The sequence below is a fragment of the Xyrauchen texanus genome, chromosome 13 (genome assembly GCF_025860055.1).
Source record: "Xyrauchen texanus isolate HMW12.3.18 chromosome 13, RBS_HiC_50CHRs, whole genome shotgun sequence".
Lineage (NCBI taxonomy): Eukaryota > Metazoa > Chordata > Actinopteri > Cypriniformes > Catostomidae > Xyrauchen > Xyrauchen texanus.
Genome location: NC_068288.1, coordinates 45932019 through 45951623, shown reverse-complemented (window position 1 = coordinate 45951623; position 19605 = coordinate 45932019). Strand labels below are relative to the sequence as shown.

At 41.5% G+C, this 19605-nt stretch overlaps 1 protein-coding gene across 3 annotated transcripts in view; it reads left to right on the top strand.

Annotated features, from left to right (window-relative positions):
* Positions 1–1732: 1732 nt before the first annotated feature.
* The window catches only part of LOC127653913 (TOX high mobility group box family member 2-like), a 177666-nt gene continuing 159793 nt past the window's right edge, over positions 1733–19605 (top strand). For all 3 annotated transcript variants that reach the window (XM_052140766.1, XM_052140767.1, XM_052140765.1), the window contains exon 1: positions 1733–1951. In XM_052140766.1, coding sequence (XP_051996726.1) covers positions 1850–1951 — 102 coding nt within the window. In that variant the 5' untranslated portion in view covers positions 1733–1849. The remainder of the gene's footprint in view (positions 1952–19605) is intronic.

The window sequence follows — 19605 nt, the reverse complement described above, 5'->3', positions numbered from 1 at the left end:
TCCACAGTGTTGTGCAGGTTGTGGTTAAAGTCATGGGATAAGTGTGTAGAGTTCTGAAAACTGTGTTCAAGCAATGAAAAACGAACTAGAGTTTGGTCCACATGAACTGCTGCTGTGCAGACTGTAGTTAGAGTTTTGCACATGTAGCTCCAGTTGTGCTCACTGTCGTTTAGCAATCGAAAAAAACTGTAATAGAATCACTGAAAACAAAAGAAGAAGAACGTTCAGGGCTGATGAAAGCAGACTTAAATTTTGATCTGTTTCTCACCCACATCTATCATATCTCTTCTGAAGACATGGATTAAACCACTCGTATTGATTACTTTTATGCTGCCTTTATGTGCTTTTTTGAGCTTCAAATTTCTGGTCACCATTCACTTGCATTGTGAGGAGCTACAGAGCTGAAATACTTCTAAAAAGTTTGTCAAATGTTACTGGAACATGTTGCTAGTGAATGTGCTGAACTCTACCTGGATTGGATACACTGCTAAGGACACCTGTGTGACCGTGAGGGAAACTGACTTCATAAATCCACTAAATCACTTTGATATAATCCGATTAAAAGTCATGGCAATGAAAAGTGACTTTACTTCAGAGAAAAGCTCTAGGAACATTTGAGCACAGTCAGATGACATTGGTAAACCACGCCTTCTAAAGGCAATCAGCCAATCCAGTGTCTGCTTACCCGAATGCGCAATATGATTGACAGGCAGAGAGCGCTCTTGATTGGCTAAAAAGCGAGGCCTGGTCTACAGACTGTATTTGCTAATTATAATGATGATTTCTCAGGACGCTTATTACATTGTGATATATCAGGTAGAAGCGACATTGTTTGCGTGCTACAAAAAAAAATCACTTACAGCACATTTAAGTGATCGAATACTTTTTTAGGCCCGCTTTCGCCTTTGTGAATCAGTCGTCGATTCAGGGTTATGCCCCACCTTAAATATCTCGAGCTCCACAAAGGGGACATGCAGAGCCCCTAACCTAACCCTAACCCTAACCCTAAGTGGAAGTAGAACTAACCCAACCCATATTCTGGAGTAGCCCCGCCCACTTTTGGAGGCCGCTATTCTGCGGATTCCTACTTGGGTATCTCCATCCTCTATTCATTTCTTCCCTTTCCCATCGGCAGGGGTCGCTTGGCATTTTGCATGGAGCACCCCCACAGCACCCAAAGCAGTGCACCATCCTGCTTCTCTGCAAATATTGGGATGCACTCGTGACCGCTAAACGAGCTGTTCCTGGGTTTTTTTTAAATATTGAAAAACTGTGCATGCATATAAACACAGTGACGACACTTCAAGCATCACTCAATGCCATTTTGTGGACTGCATTTGACACTTGTAAAAGTGTGTGCTTGTGAAGCAATAAAGCTTACATTTAAACGAAAATGATATATAATTGCTGCGATTCACTTGTTAAAAAAATGCGCGTGTTTGGTTTTTATTGTGACATTAAATTGATGCAACATTTTCAACCACCCGTATCAGGCAAAGTAACCCTCTAGAAACAAATAAATCGTGTAAATGTTCGCAAAATATCCACCGAGCATCACGCGTTTCTTTATGGATTTGACCGAAGCCCGTGAACGGATGTGAGAGAGAGAGAGAGAGAGAGAGAGAGAGAGAGAGAGAGAGAGAGAGAGAGAGCGAGCGAGCATGAAGAGAGGCTCAACCCCTTTTTCTTTCAGTCTGTTGCTTTTTGTTTGACTTAACAATAGAGAGAGACAGAGAGAGGGAGCGAGCGATCGAGCGAGCGAGAGAGAGAGAGAGCGAGCGAGCGAGAGAGAGAGAGAGAGACGCGCGCGCAAGTTGTTCTCCATGCCTTCAGTCTAGCGGCGCGGGCGATGGATGTGAGATTTTACCCGGCACCTCCTTCAAGCGTGGGCTCCTGTACATTACCCACCGACACCAGCCTCTCATCTCTGGACTATTACCACTGCAACAAGGTAATTTACCCCAACATACTCTCTTTGCGCTCTTTGCTCCTTCTTTACGCACCCGTTTATTCCCCCAGACGGGCAACCTGCTTCCTTCTCTACAATGCAATGTGTTGCAATATGTAAACATCATGTTTTACAGGATGCACAGGATTAGTGTTATAGTTTTTAGTGCATATTCATATACATATCATGCATCCCCGAACAGGGCATCACAACCCGAAACTTAGTTCAGAAGCCTATGGAATCACGCGCGTGCACTTGCACTTGCACTACCAACGCTGTTGGCATATTCGTGAAAAAAATGAATAAATATAAAATCATGCATTTGTTTTTAAACGTGGCATTGCACTCGAAAAAAGCATCAGGTTAAGTGTAATAAAGTGCACTATGGACACACACTACCAGCTTTTTCCCCGAGGGAAGATGGAGCGCTCTCGTGCAGCACAAGAATCAGAAGCGGGACCAAAACATTGCCGCGCGTGTCTTTGAGACGTGTAACGCGACCCTGGTTTGCCGTCTGTCTGGATGGGAATTAGCGGGTTATGTGCTTTGGTGATACAACAGCATCCCTCTGTGACGTAGTTGCAATTCCACTTGTTAGAAGCAACGAATTAGTTCGTTCCTATGCGCGTTATTTATCACGAGGAACGTGGAGAGTGGAATGAATAGCGAGGACATGCATTGCTTTGTTTAATGGGATCAAACCAGTGGCAAAAGCGGGCAACGCATTTACAATACAACCTGCAATATATAGAAAGCAATATATTATTTATATTTCAAACAGAAGCATGTGTGGGGATGTGAAAAGTTGAAATAATGGTGCATTGGTTTGCTGTTGGCCGCGGGACAGCGCTGTAACTGCCTGACAAAATAGTCAGTGCACTAATATTCAGCTTCGGTTTGCATGGATTCTGAGTAGTCTATATGGCTGTCGAATTGTTTACAGTGCTGTGAAATACAGCTAATCCCATCACAACATGAGTAGGATATGTTTGATATGTGCTGGTGTATTACTGAAGAAGAGAAGGAACAAAAGCGTGCAAGCTCCGGGCGATGCAGAATGTAAAATTAAAGCAGCTTTGACTACACGGGGTACTGTTATATTTCATTTGCATAGCCAAGTTTATTATTTACCTATTTATTGTTTACTTAACTGTATGCATAGTGTTTACAGCCGGACTATCTGGGCCCCCTTGACTGTATATTGCCCGGGGCCCCTTTTCCTATTAAAAAAATACAGTTTAGAATTTGTTGTGGGGCCCCTTTGGGTCTTTGGGCCCCTAGAATCATTACCACCTTTCACCCCACAAGCTATGGCCTTGCCTAAAAGTGCTGTCTTTGTATTAAGAGTTCAGAAGTGAATCGGTGCATTTTGGGTTCGGCCAAAGTTGTGGAAACGGCCAATCAGAGCGGTTCGGTCATCAAACCGTAGCAATAAATATTCCATGTTGGGAAACCGTTGGTGGATCTTGACTTTAACGCAATTACACAAGATATAGAATGAGTATATGTGAGCATACAAACATGCAAACGTGTAACTCGCCTTTCAACAGCCTCAGAAACCAGCATCACTAGCCGTTAATGTTTAACTACTGTAAGCTACTGCAGCGATCGCAAGACGCAAAATACGACTATTAAAAATGCATACTGTAATGGTATAAACGTGGGCTTTTATCTTAATGGCTTAATGGCTCAATACATTTTTGGATGATCTGCAAAGCTTTCCATAGACAGCCTGTGACACGGCTGTATATTCAGCCATCTTGACAGAGAGTAACTCATAATTTGGTGATGGGTGTTTATAGTAGGGTGACACAGACTTAAGCTTGTGGCTCCGAGCACATGGAAAAGATCAGCCGGCGAATAGAGAGCAGAGTAATCCAAGCCAACTCCATACGTTGAAAAATGATCCGGTGCAAGTGGACATTATGAAACAAAATTTGAGGGGAAAAGCCTGCGCTCCCCACCACAATGGCCCTCTTTATGTGCCCCAGTCTTAATAATGCAATATTCTCCAGCATTCTTGAGAGGCCCCGATTGAAGGTCACACAAGGAGTCTCACATCAATATGTAACGTCTGAGAATTCACGCACAAACGTGAAGCGGTTTACAGTGAACCGGAAATGGTTCTGAAAACTAGGCCATGTATGATAAGTGACTGTCATTTCCTGTCGCTAACACACAAACATGCTAAATGAGTTGCAAGACGGCACGAGCTGTTTCATACTTGGAAATGGAAGAACAGTGCAGCTACTGTACAGGAACCCAAACACCAGACGTCCTATCAAATAAGATTATCAATTTATTAGGCTAAGGCTATGTAGATATTCCAGTTTCAAACGCGTTTGACATGACCCATATCCCGTAAGGCAGAGTAGCCTGGCAGGAACAATGGACGTTCTGCATATCGTGGCGCCGTTTTGTGGTGTGTTCTGCATAACGCGGCGGCTCATTTTAGCTTATCGCGGGCCCGTTTCACAGCCGACCCATCGGCCCGCTCGGGTCACCCAATGGCCAGTCCGCCCCTGATTGGCCCCAAAGTGCGTCGGCCCACTGGGGATATGCCCGGTATGCCAGATTACCAGTCCAGCCCATAGATTGTAAAAAAAGATGGCCGACGCCCCTTCGCTCTTTTCCATTGGTGAGAACTGAAGCCGCCAGTGTCCCGATATGGCGCTGACATCTTGGAACTTGAGTCTGCGCAGTTGCGATTTCGGGACCAGACCTGCGCAGTAGTGAGCAGGAAGTAAAGCCGCGAAATCAAGGCCCCGCCCTCACTCTCGCTGAATCAATCGCAAGCACACGCCCCTGCACTTTTGACTTTTGACTTATGATGGTGTGAAATAATTAATTATAGAAATTTAGATATTAAATGTAAAATCTCCGATCTCCTCAGTCCTCCGAAGATCCCGAAAAAAAAACGTTGGTGCTTCAGTGACTACTTCGCTCAGAGAACCTGTCAATCACAGCTGTCAATCATGATGTCACAGCAGCGTTTTTATAGCATCAAATAACTAAAAACAAACTTATTTTGAAAACAAACACTTGAAATGACATCAACGTGATAGAAACGACAGTAAATGACAGAAACTATCTTTGGAAAAAAGATATGTGAAGTGTAATTTAATTGTTTATTTGGTCTCACGTCCCGTTGAATAACATGGGGAGGCGGGGCTTATGACCTATACTAGGACCAGTCACCGGGGGGGCGATCGAGACGTTTTGACTGCACTTTTGAGGGCTTGTGCGGCACACTTGGTCCAGCCCCTAGAGGCGGGTGTGCTAATAAGGAGGCTAAACGCTACAGCCTCTAGCATAAATCGCTAGTGCACCTCTTGAGGTCAGGAGGGTGAGGTTTACACACATTTCACAGCTATACATCCACTGGCCCCGTTACACCAACCCCAAATGTCTACCATTTCTATTCAAGTGTTTGTAAATTTACGGCAATCAGAAAACTTATGCTCCGTTTAAGGGCACATTAGCATTTCAGAAGGCTTAAACAATCCTTATGCATACAGTTAGTATCACCTCAGAATAGGGAACCAACTTTACAACAACCAGGCAATCGATAATACATTAACCAATGTGATCATTTGCCCTGCAACAAACCTGCCAAATCCATACTTCCAATACAAACACCCCCACCGCTAGTAACTGCTATGCTACAATCTGTAGTTCCCTCTGGTCCAGTGGTACAAAGTTAAAGGGATAGTTTACCCCAAAATGAAAATGTAGTCATCATTTACCAAGCCTCAAGTTGCTCAGTTTATTTAGCCTAATGTGCTATTTAAATTCCATGGAAGAAATAAAGTCATACGGGTTTGGAATTTAGCATGCATTAATTGCACAATTGTGCATGCTGTCAGACTACACATTCCTTTCTTGTGCTGAAGTTGCAGTTGAGTTGTGACTCATTCTCATTTTAAGCGCACTGACTTCGGCTAATCTCGATCTCTCGTTTTCATGAGTGGGTGTATTGTTTGTTAAGTATACGCTCTGTGCATTTCTCCTCTAAAGGCCATCTCTTCATAGATGCATTCTTCACCCAGAGAATATTTGGTGAATGCATTATGGTTTGTACATCGCCCCAGGCTCGTTCGCTGCATTTCAAATTTAAGTTGGGACAGGTTGAGAGAAGATGGACCACTTCCTCTCTTCACTATCATTACTGGATTAAAGCAGGCAGAGGTATGCAGACTACAGTTAGCAATCAACATGACTCGTATGAGATTAGAGCCAAACAAACCATTTTTGACTCTTTGATCATCAAGAATATACTGTATTAATAGCACTTGCTTGTGATACTACTGCAAATCAGGAGTGTTTCATTTTCAATATATTGTTTTTCCAACCCGGGATTTGTCTCGTACACAAACGTAAATGTTTTTAATACCACAGAGATAAATAAACAAACAATGTTATTATGATGTTTAATTATCAATGCATTGTTTTTCTAAACTGGTCTCGTGACAAGTCATAATAATTAGTATGAGATGGTAAAATCGTACGAGTTGGCGCTTACAAAAACGTTCGACTTTTACATGCACAGTGAAAAATAAACAAACAATATTATTATTACCATGTTTAATTATCAGTGAATTGTTTTTCTAAACTGGTCTCGTGACAAGTCATAATAATTAGTATGAGATGGTAAAATCGTACGAGTTGGCGCTTACAAAAACGTTCGACTTTTACATGCACAGTGAAAAATAAACAAACAATATTATTACCATGTTTAATTATCAATGCGTTGTTTTTCTAAACTGGTCTAACGACAAGTCGTAATAATTAGTATGAGATGGTAAAATCGTACGAGTTGAGTCGTACAAAAACGTCCGACTTTTACATGCACAGAGAAAATAAACAAACAATATGATTATTACGATGTTTAATTATCAATGCATTGTTTTTACTAATCTGGTCTAACGACAAGTCGTAATAATTAGTATGAGATGGTAAAATCGTACGAGTTGAGTCGTACAAAAACGTTTGACTTTTACATGCACAGAGAAAAATAAACAAACAATATTATTACCATGTTTAATTATCAATGCGTTGTTTTTCTAAACTGGTCTAACGACAAGTCGTAATAATTAGTATGAGATGGTAAAATCGTACGAGTTGAGTCGTACAAAAACGTCCGACTTTTACATGCACAGAGAAAAATAAACAAACAATATGATTATTACGATGTTTAATTATCAATGCATTGTTTTTACAATCTGGTCTCGCGACAAGTCGTAATAATTAGTATGAGATGGTAAAATCGTACGAGTTGAGTCGTACAAAAACGTTTGACTTTTACATGCACAGAGAAAAATAAACAAACAATATTATTACCATGTTTAATTATCAATGCGTTGTTTTTCTAAACTGGTCTAACGACAAGTCGTAATAATTAGTATGAGATGGTAAAATCGTACGAGTTGAGTCGTACAAAAACGTCCGACTTTTACATGCACAGAGAAAAATAAACAAACAATATTATTATTACGATGTTTAATTATCAGTGCATTGTTTTTCTAATCTGGTCTCGCGACAAGTCGTAATAATTAGCATGAGATGGTAAAATCGTACGAGTTGGCGCGTACAAAAACGTTTCGACTTTTACATGCACAGTGAAAAATATACAAATCAACGAAAGTTAATTGGATGTTTGACTTCCGAAATGTTTTTCCTGTCGTAATAATTAGTGATGGCGAAATCTTGATAAATCGTACGAGTTGGCTTGAACAAAAATTTACAATTTTACTCCCATAAAGGAAAATAAGCGAATCAACTAACAATGTTATTAATATTTGTCCAAAGTTTAATCCCAAACCCAAATATTGTAATGTTAGTTTTACTGTTTTGAGTCATTCATTTTCAAACCTGTTTCTGCACTATAGTCAGACTTATTTATTTCTTTCCTAAATAAACTTATCCATCAAGTGCCCAATAATAAAATAGATGAAGCACCTTATATTGCCCTCCTCTACAATGCAGAGACAAAACCATGTTTTTATTCAAAAGCGTAACAAATGAAAAGAAAGTGATGCAGGAGATGAAGAAACGTTACAATTGATGCTTGTGCAGTGAGTTATGGAGAAGTTCGATTTTCGACTCAACACCCAAGTGTCTCCCGTCAGAAGAAAAGGTCCTTGAGAGATTAAGTGGCAGTAAAAAACTTTATCACTTCATCAGAATCAAATCCCTGTAAGTAGGTGGCAGTGACACATTACCAGCTGAATGTGACTGTACAAAACTTTGATTCATTTAAAGAGAGACTGAGGCCTTAACGCTTTATTCTGTGTGTTCAAAGAGTCTGTCTCGTTCTCTTTGAGCTTGCACTTCGCTGCTTAAACCGGCTAAAAATAACTCGTAGGCCTAGCAATTACTGGAAATGGGTGCAGAGAGGTGCAGCTAAGAGTGCAACCGTCTTTAGCTTAAATAATACTTTAAACAAAATGCAGTAAAAGCAGCGGATATTTGAGATTTTCCAAGAAGAAAATTGCACCTATAATTTTTACGCATGCTGCCTTCACAAATGTAACGTTTTTCAGGACGATTATGTGAGTGCACATGCACGCTCGCACATGCACGCATGCGGTATATTCAAATGTGTAACATGTGTCATTGCATGTTCTTTGAAGCATGTTTTTTGCATGGGGAAAAGCCCCAGGTGTGCAGTTGCTACACTGATTCAACATGTGAAAATCTACATGCACGTGCACAGTTTTAGGATGTCTATCAGAGTAATAATGTCCGCTGAGCTACATGTGATTTTTGTCACATATTAGAGATGATGGGTAACTTTTGCAGCACCAAATGCAACCAAAACATGTTTTAAGTGGATCAATAATTAAAGAGACATTTATTATTTGGTAGAGGGGCGCCAAAATGTCCATTTCCCCCTATAATTGTTGAGCAAAACTACAGGTCAGATGTATAACCGTGTTGCATTATTCCAATGGAGTGAGCCCATTTTTATGATGTTTTTCCAAAGTTGGAGCATCTATAACTCTGGACGTATTACAGATACCAAAACATGCTTTTACACTGTAAATCAGAACAAAGTTTCCTTCATGCATGTACATTTTTAAGGTCCTATATAGTGAAGTCCCAGAGATAAGGGGCTCTCAATGTGGCTCCATCGGTAAATTGTTTAATTTTAGCCACTTTCAATGGTCGAAAAGCAAATGTGGGTCACATGAAACGCATTAACTTGAACCAGTAAAAACCTCCTGGTTATCTCACTCGCTCTTGTTCACATTAGCACAGAGAGATAACAGCAACCAAATTACCAAGGTTACAAAATGAAAAAGATCTTATCGGTTTGCATAAAGCAAATGTGGATGGTAATGATCTTTTCCTGTATACGACGTTTCTCCTTTTTCAGTCGTCAGGCCAGTTGAGCTGCGTTCTGTACACAGGCAACTTAATTAGGTGGAAAGGGGCACGCCAGACCCAGTGCAGCGCTGCTCTGGACCGAACAGTCCGTTTAAACTGATGAAGTAAACAACACTGATGGGATACTTTGAAATGAATGGTATGACGTACTGATACAGTATGTACAGAATATGGACGTATAGCTCATAGGATTGTTACATTGGAAAGTGCAAATCACACCTGTGTTATGAAATGTTGAAGCATTTGCAATAAGACTTCTCACCTCCCTGCTGTGCACCTGTATCGCTAACATGCGGTGTGAAAATGTGGTGAGCGAGACCTTTTGAGAACGATTGAGAGCTGGGCTTTATGAGTCAGAACCACAAAACGGTGTTACAAAGCTCTGTTTCACAAGTGTGAAATACAGGGCTCTAAGAGTGACTGAGCGACCGGAGAAATATAGCCTGAATATTGACTTTTTACTATATATTTGCTATAATTTTACTAGCAATATAACATTTATACATATTGCATATTACATATTACATTAAGGTCATGTAAATACCTAAAACGCTGTTGTATAAAGTATGTATTGGTTTATGCTTAATGCGCATAAACCGCTAGAAAGAGCTTAATATATATTTATTTTTACTTTTTGCTTAGGGGTTACTGGGGTTGGGAAAAATTTCTTAAAAAAAAAAATAATACATACATATATATATATATATATATATATATATATATATTTTTTTTTTTCTAGTCCTTTGTTTTGGTCAAAAAAATAAAATTATACATATATAAAATAAAATAAAATATATATATATATATATATATATATATATATATATTTATTTTTGCTCTTTCTAGTTGTCCTATTTGTAGAAAAAAATTTATAATATATTTATTTATTTATTTTTGCTCTTTCTAGTGGTCCTTTTGGTAAATTGTTTTAATAATAATATATATTATATATATATATATATATATATATATATATATATATATATATATATACATATACTGTATATATATTTGTTGTCCTGTTTTTTGGTAAAAAAAAATAAAATTATATATATAAAATTAAAATAAATGTATATATATATTTATTTTTGCTCTTTCTAGAGGTCTTTTAGGTAAAAAAAAAACTGTAGAAAACATTTGTAAATAATAATATATTGAATCTTGAATTTGTTTTAATATTTAAAATGTGTATTCAATCAATCCTGATTATTTCCCAAATATAATTAGAATCGTTTTGACTTATTCTGCCCAGCCACAGTGACCACAAAACAAACTAACAAACTAAATAAATCAAATATAAAAAATTATCACTTTCATTTATTATTCAAGCCTGTTTGTTTTTTCTCTTCCTTTAGTTCTTTTTCAACCTATTAAACTGTTTCAAAGTAATATATATAATAATATATATATATATATAATCAACTTTTGTCAAAAGATTAGATTAATTTAGTAACCATAATGACCACCAAGTTGTGTTGTGCCTTCTTGCCCTTTATGCAGTATTTTATACACCTATGAGACCTTAAAACATCAGCAGAGCAGTAATACACTCAGTCAGTAATGCAGTGAATGTAGCTGGCGTTTTTGTTGAAGCGCTGTCAGTAGCTGTGAGGGTGCAGGCGCAGCAGAGTGCTAATTGGCCTTGGCATAGAGAGAGAGAGAGAGAGAGAGAGAGAGGCGAGCGAGCTGGAGGTTTGACGTGCTGAATGGCTGCTGGCTGCATGGTGAAAGCAACTGATTCAGTAATGCGGCTGGTAAATAATAATGATCCATGTCTGTGGAGGGAAGAGAGCTACACAGGGGCACTCGCTGATACAGCCAACGAGTTGAGTACCTGCTACAGTATATGAGATGATGTGAATGTAGAAATGTGTGATCATAGCTTCAGGTGTAGAGAAGTTTATCTCAAGTAATTCTTCTAGAGATTCTTTTAAAGTCAACATGATATCAACGTGCATATCAACTCATGTTCCTGGTCTTATTGTGATCGAATCATCAGTGTAATCAATAACTAGCTCCGCCTCTGAAACAACTTTCTTTTTCTGCTGATGTCACCAAGCCCTCTTATTTTGCAACCCTAAGCCTAACCCTAAGGGCTGGGTAAAAAAAAATATTTTTCACTAGGGCTACATGATATTTAAAATGTATCGAAATGTCGCAAATGTGAAGCAATAATACAGTAACGTTCATGGCGATGCGGATAGCAGAGAATAGACCGTGTGCACGTTTTTCATTTGGTGTGTGCGTGTGCATGCAGTGTGCATATGGGCCATTAAAAAAGCATAAAAAGATTAAAGATTGAAAAGATTTTAAGAGAATAAAATTTAGTTTTTCCAAAAAACTGCATCTGACTGAAATGTTGGAGCATGTTCACATTTGTGGACATTTAGCAGTGCAGGTAATAATGAGACAAGACGCCAGTTTTCAAACTAGACTTGGCTTGTTTATTGGCTGCTGTAGATATATCAAAGAATGGGTTTCAATTAATGGACTGTCCCGTGAATCAGGGACGGATTATGACTTGCAAAGGCCCCGGGGCCAATTATCTCCAAGGGCCCCCCCTACACCCAAAAGTTGTTGAGCGGGGGTGTGGGGTTCGTTGTTAAAATAAAAGTCCTACATTCAACAAAGCAATTTTTAACTTAATACGGACATGACTGTGCAAGACTTAACCTCCAGTGTGCTGTCTGTCTGCACTGGTCTCAGAACAGTTATAGGAGAGATATAGGATGCTCCCTTGCTTCCTATTTAGTGCATGACTTAACCTCCAGTGTCTGTCTGTCTGCACTGGTCTCAGAACAGTTATAGGAGAGATATAGGATGCTCCCTAGCTTCCTATTTAGTGCATGACTTAACCTCCAGTGTGCTGTCTGTCTGCACTGGTCTCAGAACAGTTATAGGAGAGCTATAGGATGCTCCCTTGCTCCCTATTTAGTGCATGACTTAACCTCCAGTGTGCTGTCTGTCTGCATTGGTCTCAGAACAGTTATAGGAGAGCTATAGGATGCTCCCTTGCTTCCTATTTAGTGCATGACTTAACCTCCAGTGTGCTGTCTGTCTGCACTGGTCTCAGAACAGTTATAGGAGAGATATAGGATGCTCCCTTGCTTCCTATTTAGTGCATGACTTAACCTCCAGTGTCTGTCTGTCTGCACTGGTCTCAGAACAGTTATAGGAGAGCTATAGGATGCTCCCTTGCTTCCTATTTAGTGCATGACTTAACCTCCAGTGTGCTGTCTGTCTGCACTGGTCTCAGAACAGTTATAGGAGAGCTATAGGATGCTCCCTTGCTCCCTATTTAGTGAATGACTTAACCTCCAGTGTGCTGTCTGTCTGCACTGGTCTCAGAACAGTTATAGAGAGCTATAGGATGCTCCCTTGCTCCCTATTTAGTGCATGACTTAACCTCCAGTGTGCTGTCTGTCTGCACTGGTCTCAGAACAGTTATAGAGAGCTATAGGATGCTCCCTTGCTTCCTATTTAGTGCATGACTTAACCTCCAGTGTGCTGTCTGTCTGCACTGGTCTCAGAACAGTTATAGAGAGCTATAGGATGCCCTGCTCCTATTTAGTGCATGACAACTCCAGTGTGCTGTCTGCACTGGTCTCAGAACAGTTATAGAGAGCTATAGGATGCTCCCTTGCTTCCTATTTAGTGCATGACTTAACCTCCAGTGTGCTGTCTGTCTGCACTGGTCTCAGAACAGTTATAGAGAGCTATAGGATGCTCCCTTGCTTCCTATTTAGTGCATGACTTAACCTCCAGTGTGCTGTCTGTCTGCACTGGTCTCAGAACAGTTATAGGAGAGATATAGGATGCTCCCTTGCTCCCTATTTAGTGCATGACTTAACCTCCAGTGTGCTGCCTGTCTTCACTGGTCTCAGAACAGTTATAGAGAGCTATAGGATGCTCCCTTGCTCCCTATTTAGTGCATGACTTAACGTCCAGTATGCTGTCTGTCTGCACTGGTCTCAGAACAGTTACAGGGAGCTATAGGATGCTCCCTTGCTTCCTATTTAGTGCATGACTTAACCTCCAGTGTGCTGCCTGTCTTCACTGGTCTCAGAACAGTTATAGAGAGCTATAGGATGCTCCCTTGCTCCCTATTTAGTGCATGACTTAACCTCCAGTGTGCTGTCTGTCTGCACTGGTCTCAGAACAGTTATAGAGAGCTATAGGATGCTCCCTTGCTCCCTATTTAGTGCATGACTTAACTTCCAGTGTGCTGTCTGTCTGCACTGGTCTCAGAACAGTTATAGGAGAGCTATAGGATGATCCCTTGCTCCCTATTTAGTGCATGACTTAACCTCCTGTGTGCTGCCTGTCTGTGTTATGTTATATTTACAACATAGTTTCTTTTAGGATATCCGATAATATGATGCCATTACCTTTATTAGTTGAGCAACAAAAAGGCACTGGCTACGATAAGAAAAGTATAAGGTTTTGAGTCACATGACGTGGTTTTATACAGAATAATGATTTAATGAATGATTAAAACAACAGAGCAGAATTTAAAACATTGTGTATATTGCACCAAAGTGGGGCACGTACTATCACAAGTGGCAAGTGTAGTCAGCAATATAGATGAATTAATTATAAAGAGTTGGAAGTCAAAATGAAATGATGAAAATATAAGCAAACTATTGAAAAGATGCAGACATTAATTCAAATCCCCCTCAGGCTTTGGGGCACTTTGATCAAAACCCATCAGTTCTTGATGTGGGGTCTGCGTTTCCTACCCGTCAGCGCCTCGTAGAAATGGCGGTATGCCATGGCGCTGAAGTCCACCCGCCCCCTGAGCTCCCCCATCCCCTCCGTTCAGGATGTTGTGGGTTTGGCGGTAGCTGCACCCCCAAACACATGCACAAACAGCATCACATTTGGGCTGCTTGAACGGCATGGGGGTTTGGCAGGTACTGTACGTGGAGCACGTTATTTTTCAGGTGGTCTGTCACGCCCGTCAGCAGCGTGGAAATCCAGGCAGAAAAAAGTGGAAGGGGAGATTATTTTGGATGCAGTATTTTTCAGCAGACCATAATTGTCAGTCAGTGGTTTGCAGACCCAGAAATGAGTCCCACCTGCAGAGGTTACAAGATTGGGCCTAAACAGAGGTGTGGCCACAAGAAGGCACTGGCCTTCACTGCTTCAAGTCATGCACTAAATAGGGAGCAAGGGAGCATCCTATATCTCTCTATAACTGTTCTGAGACCAGTGCAGACAGACAGCACACTGGAGGTTAAGTCATGCACTAAATAGGGAGCAAGGGGGCATCCTATAGCTCTCCTATAACTGTTCTGAGACCAGTGCAGACAGGCAGCACACTAGAGGTTAAGTAATGCACTAAATAGGGAGCAAGAGAGCATCCTATAGCTCTCTATAACTGTTCTGAGACCAGTGCAGACAGGCAGAACACTAGAGGTTAAGTAATGCACTAAATAGGGAGCAAGAGAGCATCCTATAGCTCTCTATAACTGTTCTGAGACCAGTGCAGACAAACAGCACACTGGAGGTTAAGTCATGCACTAAATAGGAAGCAAGGGAGCATCCTATAACTCTCCTATAACTGTTCTGAGACCAGTGCAGACAGACAGACACTGGAGGTTAAGTCATGCACTAAATAGGAAGCAAGGGAGCATCCTATAACTCTCCTATAACTGTTCTGAGACCAGTGAAGACAGACAGCACACTGGAGGTTAAGTCATTAACTAAATAGGGAGCAAGGGAGCATCCTATAGCTCTCTATAACTGTTCTGAGACCAGTGCAGACAGACAGACACTGGAGGTTAAGTCATGCACTAAATAGGGAGCAAGGGAGCATCCTATAGCTCTCTATAACTGTTCTGAGACCAGTGCAGACAGACAGCACACTGGAGGTTAAGTCATGCACTAAATAGGGAGCAAGGGAGCATCCTATAGCTCTCTATGCAGTTAAGTGCGTTCACTCCTAAAATCTGATCAAAAGTTCAGTTTCAGGCTGCAGATGATGTTTGGATCTCTCAACATGTTTGATCATCAGTGCATAGATTCACCATTTATAATGTGTCATTTTATTTCAACATGGTTGGCCGTGATTGGACGATGCTGGAAATGACTTAGAATAATAATTAATTACGTTAATTTCTGATGTCATGAATACCCAACACACATAATTGACAATTTGATGAAATAAATCGGACCTTCTATCGCTTTGTATTATTTTAAATTTGACAACTTAGTCCCGCTGTCCACATACAGGGACGGATTATGTCTTGCAAAGGCCCCGGGGCCAATTATCTCCAAGGGCCCCCCAACAAAAGTTGTTTTCACTGTTGATGGTTTTTTAAACGGGGGGATCGCTAAACTGGATCGCGCAACCTTAAAGCCCAGGGACACCCCGGGGAGGCAAGGGCCCCTGGGAACTGGCCCCATTGGCCTGGCCGGTAATTCCCTGTCCACATATGATGGGAATAATTTGGGTTGTTAAAAGTGGGCGTTACATACCAGAATGGAGCCAGACCTGAATGTTAGTTTGCTTAAACAACGCTTGAATAGTTATTGTTTAATATCCTGTCATAAAATGGCTTCTTGTGTAAGTTTGAAATAGGAAATATTTTGTGGCAGCTGAACCTAAACCAAACAGGATGGCATCGCGGAGTTCGCACAGTTGCTTTGTCACCCACGTGTGTGCGGTTTTCAGTTTTGCTCTTTTTGGTCAGGAAGTGTATTAACCCCTACAGCACATGTGAGCATAACCATGATACCTGTGAATTCTGTTGTGTGAGGTTGGAGTTTAAAAGCAGATTGGGGGGTTGCATCTGATTGATGCATTTATTGTGCCGTTGCTTCTATTGGTCAAATATACAGTTCATTTCCTGTATGAAACCCATCCGGATGTTATTGAAATCAGACGTCAGTTTGAGGCGGATGAGGGTGATTCCATTTCTTGTTTTTGTGCCAGCAAATCTGATATTATCTAAGATCATTTGTGCATCAACAAACACGCCATTGTAAAAGACAGACCTTTAATCCACGACTGAAAATGCTCACGACTGAGGCCTAATTTCACTATTATTTTGCAATGCCGTTAGTGTTACAATGTTGTCAAAATACTTCAGTAATCCCTACGTATGCATGTGCATTAGTTGAGGTTAAGCAAACCACAAGAAAGATCCATTTCACTTCTGTAATCTGAAATATTTCAGATCTGAAACAGGATATGCCGCTAATTGGATTGTGAAATGTTGACATGATTTTATGTGATTTTGTCCTGCTCGTTCGGCCGGAGTAGTAAGTTATTAGGCTACATTTTGATTGAGTATTGATGAAAGATAAACCTTATATTTCTTTGGAACAACGTTCGCAGTACGACCAGTAACGTGCATTAACATTGACATTGATTCTTTTAGCCGATGCTTTTATCCGAGGCAACTTACAAACCCAAAAAGTATTAAGAGAGGAAATCAAGTCATGTTTCATGTCGTCTTGAGCACACATTCAATCTATTTTCGGTGGCTGACTTGAGCGATTTTCAGTGACTAACAAGTGTTGTTCCTTTGGAGGTGTTCTGCAGTCCTGTTGAGGGGGATTTTAAAGGAAGTGTTACATAAACACAATGAAAGCACTTGCTGATTATTTTTAGCGGACTCGGCATCATTGTGGACCTGTCACCTCTCTCTCTCTCTCTCTCTCTCTGTCTCTCTGCTTTTACACAGACCCACAGAACATTTTAAAAGCTTGTCTTACTGAACGCACTTTATATGGACTGAAATATCTGATTAAGTCTGTAGGTTATTGCTGTAACAATACGGTGTCCAGATTTAAGTATTTAGCGGGCCTGGGTAGCTCAGCAAGTATTGACACACCTGGAGTCGCGAGTTTGAATCCAGGGCATGCTGAGTGACTCTAGACAGGTCTCCTAAGCAACCAAATTGGGCCGGTTGCTAGGGTAGGGTAGAGTCACATGGGGTAAGCTCCTCAGCTGCGTGTGGTGGTGATTAGTGGTATCTCCTCAATGGGCTGCAGTGTGGTGAGTTGTGTGTGGATCGTGGAGAGTAGCATGAGTCTCCACATGCTGTGAGTCTCCTAAGTAACCAAATTGGGCCGGTTGCTAGGGAGGGTAGAGTCACATGGGGTAACCTCGTCATGGTGGTGATTAGTGGTTCTCGCTCTCAATACAGGGACGGATTATGACTTGCAAAGGCCTTGGGGCCAATTATCTCCAAGGGCCTCCCTCACCCAAAAGTTGTTGAGCGGGGGCGTGGGGGGGTTCATTGTTCATGCCCAAAAGTTGTTGAGCGGGGGTGGGGGTGGGGTTGTGATAGGATGTATATTGTTTATGCCCTAAAGGGTTTTCGAGCAAGGGGATCACCAAACTAGATTGCACAACCTTAAAGCCCCGGGTAGTCAAGGGCCCCTGGGCACTGGCCCCATTGGCCTGGTCGGTCCCTGATAATCCGTCCCTGGCGTGGTAAGTTGTGTGTGGATCGTGGAGAGCAGCATGAGCCTCCACATGCTGTGAGTCTCCGCGGTGTCATGCACAACGAGTCACGTGATAAGATGCGCGGATTGACGTCTCAGAAGCGGAGCCAACTGAGACTCGTCCTCCACCACCCGGGTTGAGATGAATAACCGCGCCACCACGAGGATGTATTAAGTGGTGGGGATAGGTAATTCCAATTAGATGGAATTTTGTTATGAAACTGAAATGCGTTAATCTTAAAATATAGGCAAAACAATTTTTGAGTGCAGGGCATTGCTATGCGGTTGCTAAGGTGTAGCTAGGTGGTTGACGTGGGAGTTTTCACCCACGTTATAATACAGCTGATGAAAATGTTCAGTATGCCCAGTCTGCCCCTGACTAGCCCCAAAAGTGCATCGGCCCACCAGGAAAATGCCCGGTATGCAGGGCTGGACTGGGAACAGAAATCGGCCCGGGACTTTATATAACAAATGGCCTAAAAGTTGTTGAGTCTGTCCTTTTCTGCATACCGTGGCGCCGTTTTGTGGTCCGTTCTGCATAACGTGACCCACCGGCCCGCTCTGTTCTCCCGATGGCCAGTCCGCCCCTGATTGGCCCCAAAGTGTGTCGGCCCACCGGAAAAATGCCCGGTATGCCAGATTACCAATCCAGCCCTGTCTGTTACTGAAAACGTTCCGTTTTTATGGGCTGGTAAAAAAATCAGACCTCAAACAATATCAGCAACTTCCAGGCCGTCACATTATAAGCCAAGCATCACTATTACCAATGCTCATATTCGTAACGGTAACCCAGGGTTTCATGCCACTCTGTTGTGCATCGCTTTCCCAGTGTGTCTTCTCTGCACATGGTGATACTAAGAACTGATTGTACAGGATTGTTGATTCCATATGTTAAAGTTACAATAAATAGAGCGGGAATGCGATGGAGTGAATGGAATGCTGCGAGAGAGAGTTTGAGCAAGCACAGCTTTCGGCCTCACTCTGCAACCTCTGAGTGAACACACCCTGACTAAACACATCACATATACACATATACACACATACGACAAACAATCATGCTACACCCGAAAGCTTTTGGACGCCGTTACGAGCCAAGTTTGGGACCAAGATAAAAAAAGGAATAGGCCTTAAAGAAATAGTTCGCCAAAAGTGTCAAATTGTGTTATTGTTTACTCACTCTCAAGCTATGGAACACAAAATAATAGTAGCTATGGGGATGAATTATATGGCGAATAAGAAGCGTATTACTGGTACATCACTGTTAAGTGCAATAAATGATGTTTGTGTAAATGTGTGAAGCCTGTAGACCAAAATAAAATCAATGGGACAGTTACAAAAGTCACGTGTGGTAAAAAATGTGTTACACTGTAAAAATCGAAACTTAACAATCATCTTGTACAGAGTGCACAGAGAACAGTTTAGAGGACAAATGTGCAGTTTGCATTTGACACATATCATAAGTGTGAAATATAAACCTCCACAGGACTGAACATTTCTATTGAAATCAACAGGAAGGCGTGAGCCGTTATGCTCAGTTTAGTTTTAGAGTGATCTCTCTTGACCTCTGACCGGGTCATCTCCGTGTACTGCTTTTATACATGTCACCAGGGCCGCCGCTGGCCAAACTGATGCCCTACGCAGAGTTCCAGGTGGGGGGGGGGTTCGCGTGATATGAGCGTGAAGCGATCATCTGTGTTCCACAACTGCTTTCGGGTCCTTGAATAACGTATAACACGCGAATAAGGGCAGCCGGTGGACTTTCTGGTGCCCCCCGAGGGACTTGGTACCCTACGCAAACTGCGTAGTCTGCT